Raw genomic sequence first — 13,364 nt, forward strand, 5'->3', positions numbered from 1 at the left:
GCGCTGCTCCAGCCAGCCCTCTTGCGCTAGCGGCCACTAGCGGAAGTCAAAATCAACACCTCACCTCACCTCCTGGGTGCTCCCTTCTCACTTCCCCAGCTGTGGCTCGCCGCTTTGTTTGAGCCTCAGTCGAGTCCGAAGTCCAGCTCCAGCCATCCCGCCCGTCAACTTCTCCCCGACATCCCCTCCTCGTCCAAACATCGCAGCTCAGCCCTGCGCCCCACCACCAAAACAACACTATCGCAGACTCAACTAACAACAGCCTCAAGTAGCTACGTCGAGGACTACTGGGTACGGCGATAACGACGCATTTTCACGACCTAATCCAGCCCCTTTTGCGCTGACCAAGTGGACCTCGCAGTGTGCGTGTGCCTTACGACATTTGCCTTCCTCGACCCCCAAAAAAAGATCATTGCCTCCTGAATACTCGATACCAACATACTGCCAGCTGGTTCTGAGGCTCGAAATATAATATCAACACCCACCACCTCCCTAACCTTCACATCGCCTCCTCCATCATGGACGAGGAACAAAGAGATCAGCTCCCTCCCGGGCTCGATCCTGCCCACCTCGACAATGCGGTGAGGGCAATCCAAACGAAGAAGCCGATTCCTACCATCGACTTCACTCTGCACACCATGGAGGATGGCCAACAGGTCAGCACATTGGAGAGAGTCTGCAAAGGTACTGCATCCCCAGCTACCCCGCGATCAAAGCAAACTACATCACCGGATTTCTAACAGCTGTAATGTCAGACGTCCAAGCTCCTGCAATGCACCCTCCCACCAACGAGCAGTTCTTTTCCCCACAAGATCCAACAAAGCCCAACTTAGCGTTTCTCAAGCAACATTTTTACCGCGAAGGGCGTCTGACTGAGGAGCAAGCGCTGTATATTCTCGAAGAGGGTGGTAAGGTTTTGAAGCAGGAGCCCAACCTTTTGGAGATGGATGCACCGATTACTGTCTGCGGAGATGTTCATGGTCAATACTACGACTTGATGAAGCTCTTTGAAGTTGGTGGAGACCCAGCAGAGACAAGATACCTCTTCCTCGGAGACTATGTCGATCGAGGATACTTCAGTATCGAATGTGTGCTCTATCTCTGGTCCTTGAAGATCTGGTATCCAAACACCCTGTGGCTCCTGCGCGGAAACCACGAGTGCAGGCATTTGACTGACTACTTTACCTTCAAGCTTGAGTGCAAGCACAAGTACTCTGAGAAGATCTACGAGGCTTGCATGGACTCTTTCTGTGCTCTACCACTTGCTGCTGTCATGAACAAGCAGTTCTTGTGCATTCACGGCGGATTGAGCCCGGAATTGCACACGCTGGATGACCTCAAGTCGGTACGTGCCCTGTAGGTGTATGCATGGCCAAGACTAACCCGCTTAGATTGACCGTTTCCGCGAGCCTCCTACACATGGATTGATGTGCGATATCCTTTGGGCAGATCCACTCGAGGAATTTGGCCAGGAGAAGACGTCCGAATACTTCATACACAATCACGTGCGAGGTTGCTCATACTTCTTCTCCTACCCTGCTGCATGCAATTTCCTTGAGAAGAACAATTTGCTTTCGGTTATCCGGGCTCACGAAGCTCAAGATGCTGGATATCGTATGTACAGAAAGACAAGAACTACTGGATTCCCCAGTGTGATGACCATCTTCTCCGCACCGAACTACCTGGACGTCTACAACAATAAGGCTGCCGTTCTGAAGTACGAAAACAATGTCATGAACATCAGACAGTTCAACTGCACTCCTCACCCGTACTGGCTACCAAACTTCATGGATGTGTTCACATGGTCGCTACCTTTCGTAGGAGAGAAGATCACCGACATGCTGATTGCAATTCTAAGCACTTGCTCGGAGGACGAGCTCAAAGAAGACGCTACACCTTCCACTGTATCTCCAGGACCAGTGTCTCCACCGATCAATGCCAATTTGGACCCAGACTCGATCGAATACAAGAGACGAGCTATCAAGAACAAGATTCTTGCTATTGGACGTCTGTCCCGAGTCTTCCAGGTCTTGAGAGAGGAGTCAGAGAGAGTCACAGAGCTGAAGACAGCATCTGGAGGCAGGCTTCCAGCTGGAACATTGATGCTTGGTGCTGAGGGTATCAAGAATGCCATCAGCAGTTTCGAGGACGCGCGCAAGGTTGATCTGCAGAACGAGAGGCTGCCACCCAGCCACGAGGAGGTCGCGAGACAGAGTGAGGAAGGGCGGGCGCAGGCTTTGGAGCGCGCCAAGGATGCGGCGGATAATGACAAGGGACTGCAGGCACTGTCTAGACGTCTCAGCACGTAAGCGACCCGGCGTCATCATCAAACTTTGAGATGAAAGCTGACGAAACTAGTGACCGAAAACGATCGTCGTAGGGGGGAATTCTGACTGATGGAATGATGTTGATGTTGATGTTGATTGCAGGGCACAGCGATAGATATTGATGATTGCGAGGAAAGGGAGATAGTTGGCAACAAATAAAATACTAGCGGCCAATTTCATTTGAAACTCGGCATGTTGTTGATGATGGTTCAAAAATGCGTTTTCATTCGAAGGCTAACCAGTAACTTCTTTCTCGCTGAGCTGCAGTTCAGCCATTCCATTCCGTATCTATATGGTTCTAGGCACCATCTCTACTAGATGAACCCCACCCTTCTTTCAATTTCCTATTTGCGCCACCTTTATCCCCCGAAAGACATGTAAAAAAGAAGGAAAAAAAGAGAAAAAAGTTTTGAATATGAACAGAAGAATCCGAATCGGTCGTATCAAAAGAAAATAGCTATAAAGTCACACCAAGAGTAGATCCAAATCACTCTTTCAGCTCGTACTGATCTCCAAACAAGCCGCTGTCGTTCCTCGGCGACCTAGCCGTCTTCTTCACCGTTGCTTCCTCCACCACAGCAGTGAGGGTGCTACTGCTAGATTGACGAGGGTTTGGCAGAGGGTCGCTAAAAGGACCTTGATCGATTGCTGGAGTGTCATCGATGATGGTGATGGCATTTGAGTCACGAGCCACAGGGCTAGCGCGTGGTGTCATCTCATCATCAGAGATAGAAGGGGCTGGCGTTCCCTTTTTCTGTGTGCTCACCACCTTGACGACTTGAGGCTTGACTTGTGTAGCTGTGTTTGCGTTGTTCAAGAATGTAGAGCCAACGCTAAAAGCAGGACTAGGCGGTCCTCCGGGACCGAATCTGCTGTAGTCGACTGAGGGTACGGGTGGTGTCATTTCTCCGGATGATTGACCATTTGACTTGACACTGACCACAGCAGCCTTGCCTCTGATCATGGTTTGAGCAGGTATTGGTGACACTATAGCGTTCTTGCCATAGATGGTTGACGTAACACTAGTTCTGGCATAGGACGTCCTGTCACTCAGTGCCGAGTAAGTAGAGTCTCTGAGGTCGCCAGGCATAAAGAAGTGCTCTTGTTCATATCGTGGAGTGCCAGCATCAGACAAGGCAATTGGAATCGGAGGAACCGGTGGAACCAGCAGGCCAGGAGTTGACGGAGCAGAACGATTCGTTACGCCAGGAATGTAGGCGATCTGGATAATGTTGGACGCTCGAGTGAGAACAGTAGAAGCTATAGAAGCAACCGTATGTGTCGAAGCCCTCGCATCTCGTCTCATGGTAAAATCCTTCTCTGCCTCCATCGCCTCATCCGGATCCTCTGCCCAATTCTCTTGTTCGTATTGCTGCCTCTTCGTCTTGATACAGAATCTCCATACTAAATAGGTCACAATTGCGATGACCGCGACTCCACCGATGATACCGCCTGCAATTGCTCCGACGTTAGGTCCTGAACCCGACGACTTGGGTGCTGTAGAGATTGTAGAAGGAGCTGCCGATGAAGCGACACAAACGGTCTTTTGGCACTCATTACAAGTCGGTGGAACGAGGGAGCAGATTTGACCGCTTGGGCATGTTTCTGGACAGCTGGGCGTGGCGTCTCCACACTCTACACATCGTCGAAAGAGGGAGGAGAATGAGGCTTTATTAAAGTTAGTTGGGGTTATTTGTTGGGATGTTGATATACATACTTGACCCGTAAGCTGCCATGTTGAACTGTGATGTCGATTATGGCCTGATTGGTCGTAGATTATAGATGAACAAATCTTCGTGAGGATCGGGGAGGGTATAATTGGCGTCGTGACAGAGGTCGTGATTGAAGGAAAGGGCTCTCTCTCAAAGGGTTCCCGGATGTCCGTACTGCAGGATGTGGCGGAAGATCAGAAGGTATGTATCAAATAAAACAATTCGTATCGCTGATACAGATTCGAGAGATGAAGAAAGGATTGTTCAGAGAGCTGCGAGATCCCGTTGGGTGGTCGAGAGGTTGACTCGGGGGCTGCGGTCGCAAGAGCTGACGAACGATAACGAGTGTAAGAGAGAACAAGCTCTGTGTTTGAAGTTGACGACGGCACACCTACATCGGCATCAATGTCAAAGTCAAGGCGCACATGAGCAGCAGCGACAGCGTGATGCCTTGGAGATGCCTTGGAGGTACGGTGCGGTGCGATGCGGCGATGAGGTGTCGTTGAGCGGCGGCGTCGATCGGTCGGATGGGATGGGATGGCTGGATGGGATGGAGGAAGATCAAGAGGGAACGAGAGTCAAGATGGGGCAGAGACAGGCACGGGGCACGGGGCACGGGGCACGGGGCACGGGGCACGGGGCACAGGGCACAGGCACGGCCGGGCAATAAGGTACCTAACCTTGAACGGAATGGGACCTGGACCAATGGGCTGGCAGAAACGCGGTCAGAACTAGGTACGGTGCCCCACCTATTTTATTTCAGGGGCACAGCCCCGACCACTCGTTTTACCTGCTCAACACTATCTCCAAGCCAGAATACTCAGTGTCCGCAGTCTAACAGTCAAATCTATATCAATTCTCGATAAATGGATACTACTATACAACGACAAAAGCTGGGAGAGCGGAACACACAAATAAAGTAAGAAGATCCGATTGTAAGAAGTGCTATTACTCGCATACGTAAAGTCGCATTCAAGAGTAGTAGACTGTCTTACATAGCAGCGAAAGCTAGTTAAAAAGGACAATAAGCTGGAGTTACACACTATTACTCGCATAATAAACAGGTTCACGTTTCACTTTCGCAATAGGAAGAAGACATTCCAAGCGGATATACAACAGCGAAAGAAGAGCAGGGAGAATTGGACGCTATCGGTACGAGACTCTCAAACTTAAAAGTCCAGTTGAGGACAACTACTAGAATATCTGTTGATTACATAAAGGTGAGAGGGATTTAGTAAAGTCATAATCAAAAGGGCATCAGACTCTATTCGAGGTACTTGCCTAGACTATAGGGGATAACTTACTACTTTTTACCCATGCCTTATTCTAGCTCGTAAGCACTGGTTGCCCACTGTTCATTGTCCTAGCAACCCAATTTCGTCTCTCCTACCTCATTGTTTTTTCACATCCACAAGCTTTGCAACGCTCGATCCGTCACTCAAGAGCTTTACTTCATCCTTGGCCATACACGCGTGGATACGCCCCTTTTAAGTAACAGCACGAACTTCAGATACACAAGTCTAGCATAGAACCAAGAGTAGAGACTGATACCCTTTTAAGTCCGACATTACCGGATTTCTCTTACTTATACTAAGGTTACCCTTCAAGGAAGGGGTAGGAGCAATTAAGAGGACAGGTAATTCTGGCTCGGGTGATGGACCCCTCTCAGGCGCGGACCAGCAGGTATATCTCCTCAAATGCAATTCGCCGCGCAGCCTAAAGACCCCTATGGCAGTCACTACAGCCTATCACTGAATATGTGAGGCTCGCCAGAACTCAGTATGTCTGGAGCACTAGATCACCTGTATTTCTCGCTGATCGGCGCTTCGCTTTAGGTAGCATAGAAATTAGCAACATACCGAAGACCAAGACACGATCGAATACTGATTCCGTGGCGTGCCTCTTCAAGTAGGGGTAATAGAATGCTTATAATCCAGCACCTTTCCAAGGCGCAGTCAAAGCAAAGCAATGGTCAAATTTTTGTGGCCCTACTATGTCTCAAGGATTTTTCGCCTTCCACTCGTCATGCATTTTCTTCTGCCTGTCCCACTCCTTCTTCAGCTTCTTCAACGCACTCTTCGGCACATCCTCACCCTCCTTCGTCTTGGTCGGCATCCCATCCGCATCCCAAGCACTGAACCGCTCATCCCGAAACATATCCGCTGGACTGAGTTTCGCCTTCTCTGCTTTCTCAAGTTCGGCCTTCTCGCGATCTAAGCGAGCCTTCTCCTTCTGAGCCAGCTTCTCTCGTTCTTTAGCGGCTTTCTCCTCTTTCTGCGCGAGGAGCTCTTCTTTGGGGATGAACTTGATCAAGGCGCTCTGGCCGTCACTTCTGTCGTCCAGGTACACACCTAGATTAGTGAGATCGTTGTCTCGGATCTGGTCGGAGAGAACAAGAATCTCCTTCTTCGACTGCGAGGTTGGCGCAATCCTTCTCAGCTCATCGCGTACCTTTGCCACAGCACGAAGATATGGCATAGCAAGGGCTTCAGGATCCTTGGTACCAGCAGATTCAAGAGCAGAGAATTCCAAGTCTACATTAGCAGCCAGAATTCGGTCAAGAACCTCTGAATTTAAAGATAGGCTCTGCAACTCTGCTTTGACGGAGTCGTATACTTTGGCGTATGGAGCAACGACTTCCTTGGGAGTCAAGTTTGAGCTTGAGACATTGACCCATCCGAGTCCCTCGTAAGGCGGCGAGGCATTCGAATCTAGACCAAAGATGCCAACCATCTTCGTCACCCAGCGAGCAGCATCCTCCAGCCCCTTGATGTCGAGATCCGATTTGTGCGTTCCGATGTGAATGTTGGCCTCCTTGATCAACTCGGAGATGACGCGCATTGCACGAGGGGTGTCGAATGAGTCTGTGAGTGCAGACCTCATTTCGGCTTGTGCCTTCTCAACAGTTGGCACAAATCCTTCACCAGTGCCATTCAGAGAAAGAGACTTTAATGCATCCGCTGGGCTACCAGCCTCGGCGATCAATGACTTCACAGTGATGAAGAAGTTCTTGAAAGTCAGCATTACTCAAGGCTTACGCCGGTGAACTTACATTGACAGTGCTCTCCCAGACCTCGGCCATTGTCCTCATATCCGCAGAAATCTCAACACCATCATTCCATCTCCCCATCAAGAAAACGACTCTCATCCCTCTAGGCGTGTAGTCCTTCAGCGCATCTCTGATGGTCTGGAAGTTCTTTAAGGACTTCGACATTTTGGATCCCGATATCGACAGATGACCCATATGCATGAAGTATCTGACCCAATTATGAGGGCCATGCTCGCTGCAGAAGTAAGCTTCACTCTGGGCAAGCTCGTTATCGTGATGTGGGAAAGCCAAGTCAATTCCTCCCGAGTGAATGTCCATCTCTGATCCAAGAATATCCGAGGCCATGACAGAGCACTCAATATGCCAGCCGGGTCTTCCCTCTCCCCAAGGACTTGGCCAAACAGGCTCACCAGCCTTCGACTTCTTCCAAAGAGCGAAATCCCCCGCGCCACGCTTCCCACCAACGTTTTTCGACAGGGAGCCCTCACCCTCTTCTTGCAATGCCTTGTCATTCTTGCTTTCTGGCCGTAATCGTGCGTATGGGTTTCCCGCCTTCTCAAATGCCGCGATATCGAAGTAAACTGACCCTTCGGTCTCGTATGCAAAGCCCTTCTGAATGATCTTCTCCACGAAGTCCGCAATCTGGGGAACGTATGTCGTCACCCGAGTAATGACATCTGGTCGTAGGACGTTCAGAGCATCCATATCCCCCATAAATTGATCCTCCCAGTACTTTGTAACATCCGTGAAAATTGTATGGTCAGTTCCATCAATCGATTCCTTGTACAGCGAGTCCAAGTATGGGAGCAGAACCTCGTCTGCTCCTCCAAACACTTTCTTCTCTTGTATGGCCGTCGCTGCTGCAGTCAAGTTCGCCAGGTGCATTTTCATCTTGGCCTCAGCATCTCCAGGTTTCTCTCCAGTCAACGATCCCCCAGCAAGAACCGTGCCGTATGCCGCATCTCTTCTTTCCACGTAGTTGGTCGGACTTAGTTCTCCACCCTTCAATAGCTCTGGTAGGTTTCCTTCCGCATATAATTGGAACGCCGTGACAGCCAATTTGGAGAGGTCGGACTCGGAATATGTCTTCGCTTTCTCAAGCTCCAGCAGCCTTTGTCGCCGCGCCTTCAGGATAATCTGCAGAGGTCAGAGAAATCCACAAAGTGACTTTTCAACAATCAACCTACCTTATCATCCACGTCCGTAATGTTCATAACGAACTTGACACCATAGCCAAAGTAGTCGCGCATTATCCTCCGTATGATGTCCGTCGAGACATAGTTCCTAGCGTGGCCCAAATGCGAATGATCGTAGACAGTTGGTCCGCAGGCATACCAGGACACCTTTCCCTCGTCCTTGGGAATGAAAGGCACTGGCGCTCCAGGCTTGAGGGAGTTGTGGACCTTCAATTGCTCCATCTCCGTAGAAAAAGTGCGGCTGGCGATGCGGGAAGTTCGAAAGACGTGTGGTTTCCGTGCAGAGATGCGGACAAGGTTGGAGAAAAAGAGCATTCAGTCGCTGCGCATATTATGTTCTTCGTAGGCACTTGGACTTTGCCTGTTTCGTCTGACTCGATACGACTGTGTCTCCGGCCTTGTGTGGTACAGGAGGATGTGAAGGCTGAGGAATTTAGGATTGACTCAACGAAGGCGGGGAGGCCACGATTCGCTAGAAAAATGACTTGGCACTTGCGGGATCTCAGCCTCGCCTGAACAGCCGAGCCTTTCTGGTGTCAACAAATATGCCATTCGCTACTATTATTAACAATAATATATCCGAATGACTTTCAAGTGACGAAGATTGTATTTCCGTCACATGATGAAGTTGATTGAAGAATTTCCTTTCGAACTTGTTCCCTTGAACCAGCGGGCATTCCTCTCACAGTAGAATGGCAGCGCACAATAACTTGAAATACACTCAGAGTCTAAACAGTACCGTAGACAGCTTCAATTGGAAAGGAATAAAAACAAAAGGAGGTTTCTAGTTAAGAACGGTTTCTCTCTTGTATCTCCTCTCCAAGTGGACAAAATAAGCATCAAACGCCAAGATTCACCCCACCATTAGCGTCAGGACCCCGCGATTCCGAAAATACTACCATGTTGAGAAATCACGTAGCTCTAGATGCTCGGAGTTACGCAACTAATTGTTTATTTCCAGGTTTCCTCGTCATATGACCGGTCCTTCGCTATGTTAACGCAAGTTTTGCCCAGTCACCAAGTATGGTAATGCCGATTGCCGGCACTGACAGGCAGATGCACGTTGCTGAGCTTGCATATCTAGTTTCGGACATAAAACAAAGTAGATCTAACCGAACACCCAATGGCATGCTGTACCATTGCAAGTAGTTTGGGCAAGTGCTCAAGAAGATTATTTTGCCTGCTACTTAGGCATTTTTCACAGTTAGGAAGCATAGAAACGTCCGAGGAGAAAGAGTTCAGGAACATGGCATCTCACAACTCCAACGAAAGCTTTCGACGAGAAGCAGTCGGGTATCTCTTTCGTACCACTGCTCCATCTTACTGACTCTGCCAATGCCTTCCGGCTAGTACGGAACGGCGGGAAAGCCTCAGACATTGGTGAGGACATTCGCTAGTCGTAGCTTGCTGAAGATGCAGCATACATAGATCTTTGAGAACTGGTTTACGGGGCGGTTGACTGAGATCGTTTCGTTATTGTGTTCCATGTCGTCAATTTTGGATGGCAATGGTCTATAAGCCGAACGCTAAGTCGGCTTACTGTACAGTACTCTGAATGTATGTGGCGGCATGATGACACGGATTTGACGGAAAGAACAGTCGAATTGAAGCCTGCGAGATATTGGACCGGACATGGATAGTCGCATGTCTGGAATATAAGAAACTATCCTGTCCCGCCTGAATACCGTAGTCTCTTGTGCAAACAGGGAGCGCCTGCACGCAGGAAAACAGCAAAGCCCCCGCAGAAGCCTTTCAAACACTCTCAACTGAACATTAAATCATTCAACCATTCCACTAGTCGAACTTTATCAGAGGTAGAACATCGTGAAAATGGCCTACGGTTGGGGTATGAACTCTTTTGCCTTGCATGATGTATCACACAACCTAACCGACAACAGATGATTCAGAACGATCATATCAGGACTCGCGAGATAACACTGGAGAGCCACACCACAAAGCAAAACTCGGTCACGAAGCACTAGCTGGAGCAGCTTCTTTTGGTGCTTTCAAATTGTTTGAGGACCGACAGAGGAGAGAGGGTGAGTGCGGACCTAGTGATCATCTGCTCAGAAGATACGGGATCTGCCAATCAGTCCTTGTTACTAGAGCTCTGGATCCCAGGAAAAAAGACCAATAATACTGATAGAGAACTAACAGGTAAACCTGTCTCCCACGCTTTCGCCAAGGAGCTTCTGGTCGGCATCGCTGGCGCTGAGATCGACAAACTCATCGAAACAAAAGGCCTGGATTACATAGATCGGCAGAAAGCAAAAAGACATGCGCGGGAAAATGTAGAAAACATGTATGATCAACACTATGTGCGAGGACATGGTGCTGATCAGTACGACCCGTGGGTTGCTCCCGTGACAGTTGAAAGACTCGCGCTAATAGACCAGAAATCAATATGCGCCTCCTGAGCACTTGGAACGGCATAGACACCATCATCATGAACGCGGGGAGTGTGCTGAAGACTACTAAGCATGAGAAGTAGTGTTTTGCCCTCAGAATGGTTGAATCGCGAATTTGCATGTCCAACCGTGGTGCAAAGGGGAGGGTTAAGTGCTGTACAATAAATACGGAGTTGTATTCCAAATGAAACACGAAAGGCAATTTAATGTCCGACAGCGGACTGCTTAAAGTTTGCTATCTCAGTTGTCATTGCAAGACGTCTAGACTGTAAAGTGTCAGACGCTGGTAGCGACATGAAGCGTTGTGTTTTGTGTCTTTATATTGCTCCCACTGAGTTGGGGTTGATCTCACAGAAACTTCATCCAGAGCATGCAATGTCAAAAGCGACTCATATAACTTTGGTAATGGGAAGAGAAAGATTTGGGGTCAAGGCTTCGATATCAGTGGTTGCGGCTATTTCAAAGGAGGAAGGAAACGAAAGTCGGCGTTTGTAGGGGATGTTTGCCAGTATCGACGCCAAGCCAATCCAGGATAACTGACCACCCAACATCCGACACCCCAGAATCAGCCTCTCTTCGTTCGTTTCACAACCACAACCACAAGAACAACTTTCCCCTAACTTTGAGCTACTTTAGATATCCTCCACATCCCCCCAATCGAACCCCTCCCCAATACTCGAGCTTCACGATGGTTCGGAACGGCCCAAACTCCCTTCGTGGAAGTGTATCGACATTGTCCCTCCGAGCAAGAGTGGAGGACGACATCGAGCGAGAACATCGTGAACGCATCGCAGAGCTACAGTTTCAACTGGCAGAGTCAGAGCAAAAGATGGCAGATGCAGAAAAAAAGATTGCCGCGAGCCAGGCAGTTACGAACGGCATTCTATCCAACCTGCACGGCACAACAGTCGGAGACGCGCTTGGCCGTGCTGAAACTGGGGAGGAAGCCATGTTACGGTACCAGCGGTCTGCGGAGGAAAGAATACGCCGCCTGCACCAGGCGACTGGTGGTCGAATCACATTAGAAGACACATTTCATTATGATCCGACGTTCAAGAGCTTATTCGAAAAGTTCAATGAGAGCAGGCAGGCTGTCCGACAGAGCCTCATCTCCAACGGACTGATGTTGGGAGGAAGCACACTCAAGAGTCCAGAAGCATACTGCCAGCCTTTTTGCGACTTCTTGACCGAGAATCCAACGGTGTTCCATGCGGTTGACTATTTCGGCACCAAGTTAGAGAAAGCTGGATTCAGGAAGGTACGGATACATTTCAGCATCTAGTACTGTACTAACCCCACTAGCTATCGGAACGCAAAGCCTGGACAGATGAGCTCAAGCTTGGTGGAAAATATTATGTTACAAGAAATGGAAGCTCTCTTATCGCTTTTACGGTTGGTGGTGGGTATGCCAGTGGGAATGGTGTTGCAATGGTTGCAGGACACGTCGATGCGTTGACGGCTCGCCTAAAGCCTGTCAGCAACAAGAAGACATCGGCTGGTTATGTCCAACTCGGTGTTGCGCCTTACGCTGGTGCTCTTAACACAACTTGGTGGGATCGTGATCTTGGTATCGGCGGAAGAGTTCTTGTCAAGGATGCAGATACTGGAAAGATTACTACAAAGTTGGTGAAGTTGGGCTGGCCCAGTAAGTCAGTCGCCTCGAAGATATGTCAGAACTGACTGTCGCAGTTGCCAAAATCCCAACTCTGGCTCCACACTTTGGTGTCGGTATGCTTGGAACGAACAATGCAGAGACGGAAGCCGTTCCCATTATCGGACTTGATGACTCGAGTGCTTCATCAACCGAAGATTTCCAGAATCAGACCCTTGGTGGCGTTGGGAGCTTTGCCGCCACGCAGCCACCGAAGCTCGTCAGAGCTATTGCTGGAGAACTCAGCATTCAAGACTACTCTTCAATCGTCAATTGGGAGCTTGAGCTTTATGACATTCAGCCTGCACAGTGTGGTGGACTGGAGAAGGAATTTATATTTGGAGGACGTATCGATGATAAGATTTGTTCCTGGGCAGCTATCGAGGGTCTCCTTGCAGCAGAACCAACCTCTGAAAGTGATGGCTTGATCAAATTGGTTGGCGTCTTCGATGACGAAGAGATTGGATCGCAGCTTCGCCAAGGTGCAAAGAGTAACTTCCTGCCTGGCACTGTTGAGCGCATCACGGAAGCATTCTCCAAGTCCGGATCCAGCGCCAACGTCCTCTCCCAAACTTACGCCAACTCTTTCCTCATCTCGGCAGATGTCACTCATGCAGTGAACCCTAACTTCTTGGGTCGTTACCTCGAAAACCATGCACCAAGATTGAACGTTGGAATGGCCATCGCCGCGGATTCGAATGGACACATGACTACGGACTCTGTCTCAACTGCTCTCCTTACTCGTGTAGCCGAGAAGAGTGGCAACAAGCTCCAAATCTTCCAAATCCGCAATGATTCCAGAAGCGGAGGAACTGTTGGTCCAATGCTTAGCTCTGCGATGGGTGTTCGAGCTATCGATGCCGGTATCGCTCAGCTGAGCATGCATAGCATTCGTGCGACCGTTGGATCATCAGACCCTGGTCTGGGAGTCAAATTGTTCAAGGGTTATTTCGATCACTTTGAGAGCGTTGACGCAGAATTTGAATAGACTGATAAATGGGAACTTTAGCGAGGCGCGGGT

The 13,364-nt window shown here is 49.4% G+C and overlaps 5 protein-coding genes across 5 annotated transcripts; 3 read left to right on the forward strand and 2 right to left on the reverse strand.

The window, feature by feature from the left end:
* Positions 1-518: 518 nt before the first annotated feature.
* Positions 519-2,380, forward strand: CNA1 (3',5'-cyclic-nucleotide phosphodiesterase (PDEase) (3':5'-CNP); the record flags this gene model as incomplete). Its single annotated transcript, XM_058508670.1, has 4 exons — positions 519-684; positions 756-1,345; positions 1,392-2,305; positions 2,359-2,380. 4 exons carry the CDS (start codon positions 519-521, stop codon positions 2,378-2,380), a joined length of 1,692 nt encoding a protein of 563 aa, XP_058356357.1.
* Positions 2,381-2,814: 434 nt separating this feature from the next.
* Positions 2,815-4,063, reverse strand: ONS95_014984 (uncharacterized protein; the record flags this gene model as incomplete). Its single annotated transcript, XM_058508671.1, has 2 exons — positions 2,815-3,995; positions 4,045-4,063. 2 exons carry the CDS (start codon positions 4,061-4,063, stop codon positions 2,815-2,817), a joined length of 1,200 nt encoding a protein of 399 aa, XP_058356358.1.
* Positions 4,064-4,852: 789 nt separating this feature from the next.
* ONS95_014985 (uncharacterized protein) lies at positions 4,853-8,888 on the reverse strand. The gene is made up of 3 exons (XM_058508672.1): positions 8,276-8,888; positions 7,092-8,225; positions 4,853-7,048 (listed from the first exon to the last, which is right to left on the reverse strand). Exons 1-3 carry the CDS (start codon positions 8,597-8,599, stop codon positions 6,038-6,040), a joined length of 2,469 nt encoding a protein of 822 aa, XP_058356359.1. The 5' UTR covers positions 8,600-8,888; the 3' UTR covers positions 4,853-6,037.
* A 1,226-nt stretch (positions 8,889-10,114) lies between these two features.
* On the forward strand, positions 10,115-10,762 carry ONS95_014986 (uncharacterized protein; the record flags this gene model as incomplete). The annotated part of the gene is made up of 4 exons (XM_058508673.1): positions 10,115-10,130; positions 10,183-10,323; positions 10,442-10,634; positions 10,681-10,762. 4 exons carry the CDS (start codon positions 10,115-10,117, stop codon positions 10,760-10,762), a joined length of 432 nt encoding a protein of 143 aa, XP_058356360.1.
* A 618-nt stretch (positions 10,763-11,380) lies between these two features.
* Positions 11,381-13,331, forward strand: ONS95_014987 (uncharacterized protein; the record flags this gene model as incomplete). The annotated part of the gene is made up of 3 exons (XM_058508674.1): positions 11,381-11,950; positions 11,995-12,337; positions 12,382-13,331. The coding sequence occupies 3 exons, from the start codon at positions 11,381-11,383 to the stop codon at positions 13,329-13,331; spliced, it is 1,863 nt and encodes a 620-aa protein (XP_058356361.1).
* Positions 13,332-13,364: the final 33 nt, after the last annotated feature.

This window comes from Cadophora gregata (genome assembly GCF_030347475.1).
Source record: "Cadophora gregata isolate MNR1 chromosome Unknown scaffold_9, whole genome shotgun sequence".
Classification (NCBI taxonomy): Eukaryota; Fungi; Ascomycota; class Leotiomycetes; order Helotiales; family Ploettnerulaceae; genus Cadophora; species Cadophora gregata.

Coding starts and splice junctions, on each gene's coding strand:
- ONS95_014985 (XM_058508672.1), bottom strand. CDS start 8,599: ATGCTCTTTTTCTCCAACCTTGTCCGCATCTCTGCACGGAAACCACAC. Junction 8,226..8,275: donor TTACGGACGTGGATGATAAG/GTAGGTTGATTG, acceptor TGACCTCTGCAG/ATTATCCTGAAGGCGCGGCG. Junction 7,049..7,091: donor TCTGGGAGAGCACTGTCAAT/GTAAGTTCACCG, acceptor CTGACTTTCAAG/AACTTCTTCATCACTGTGAA.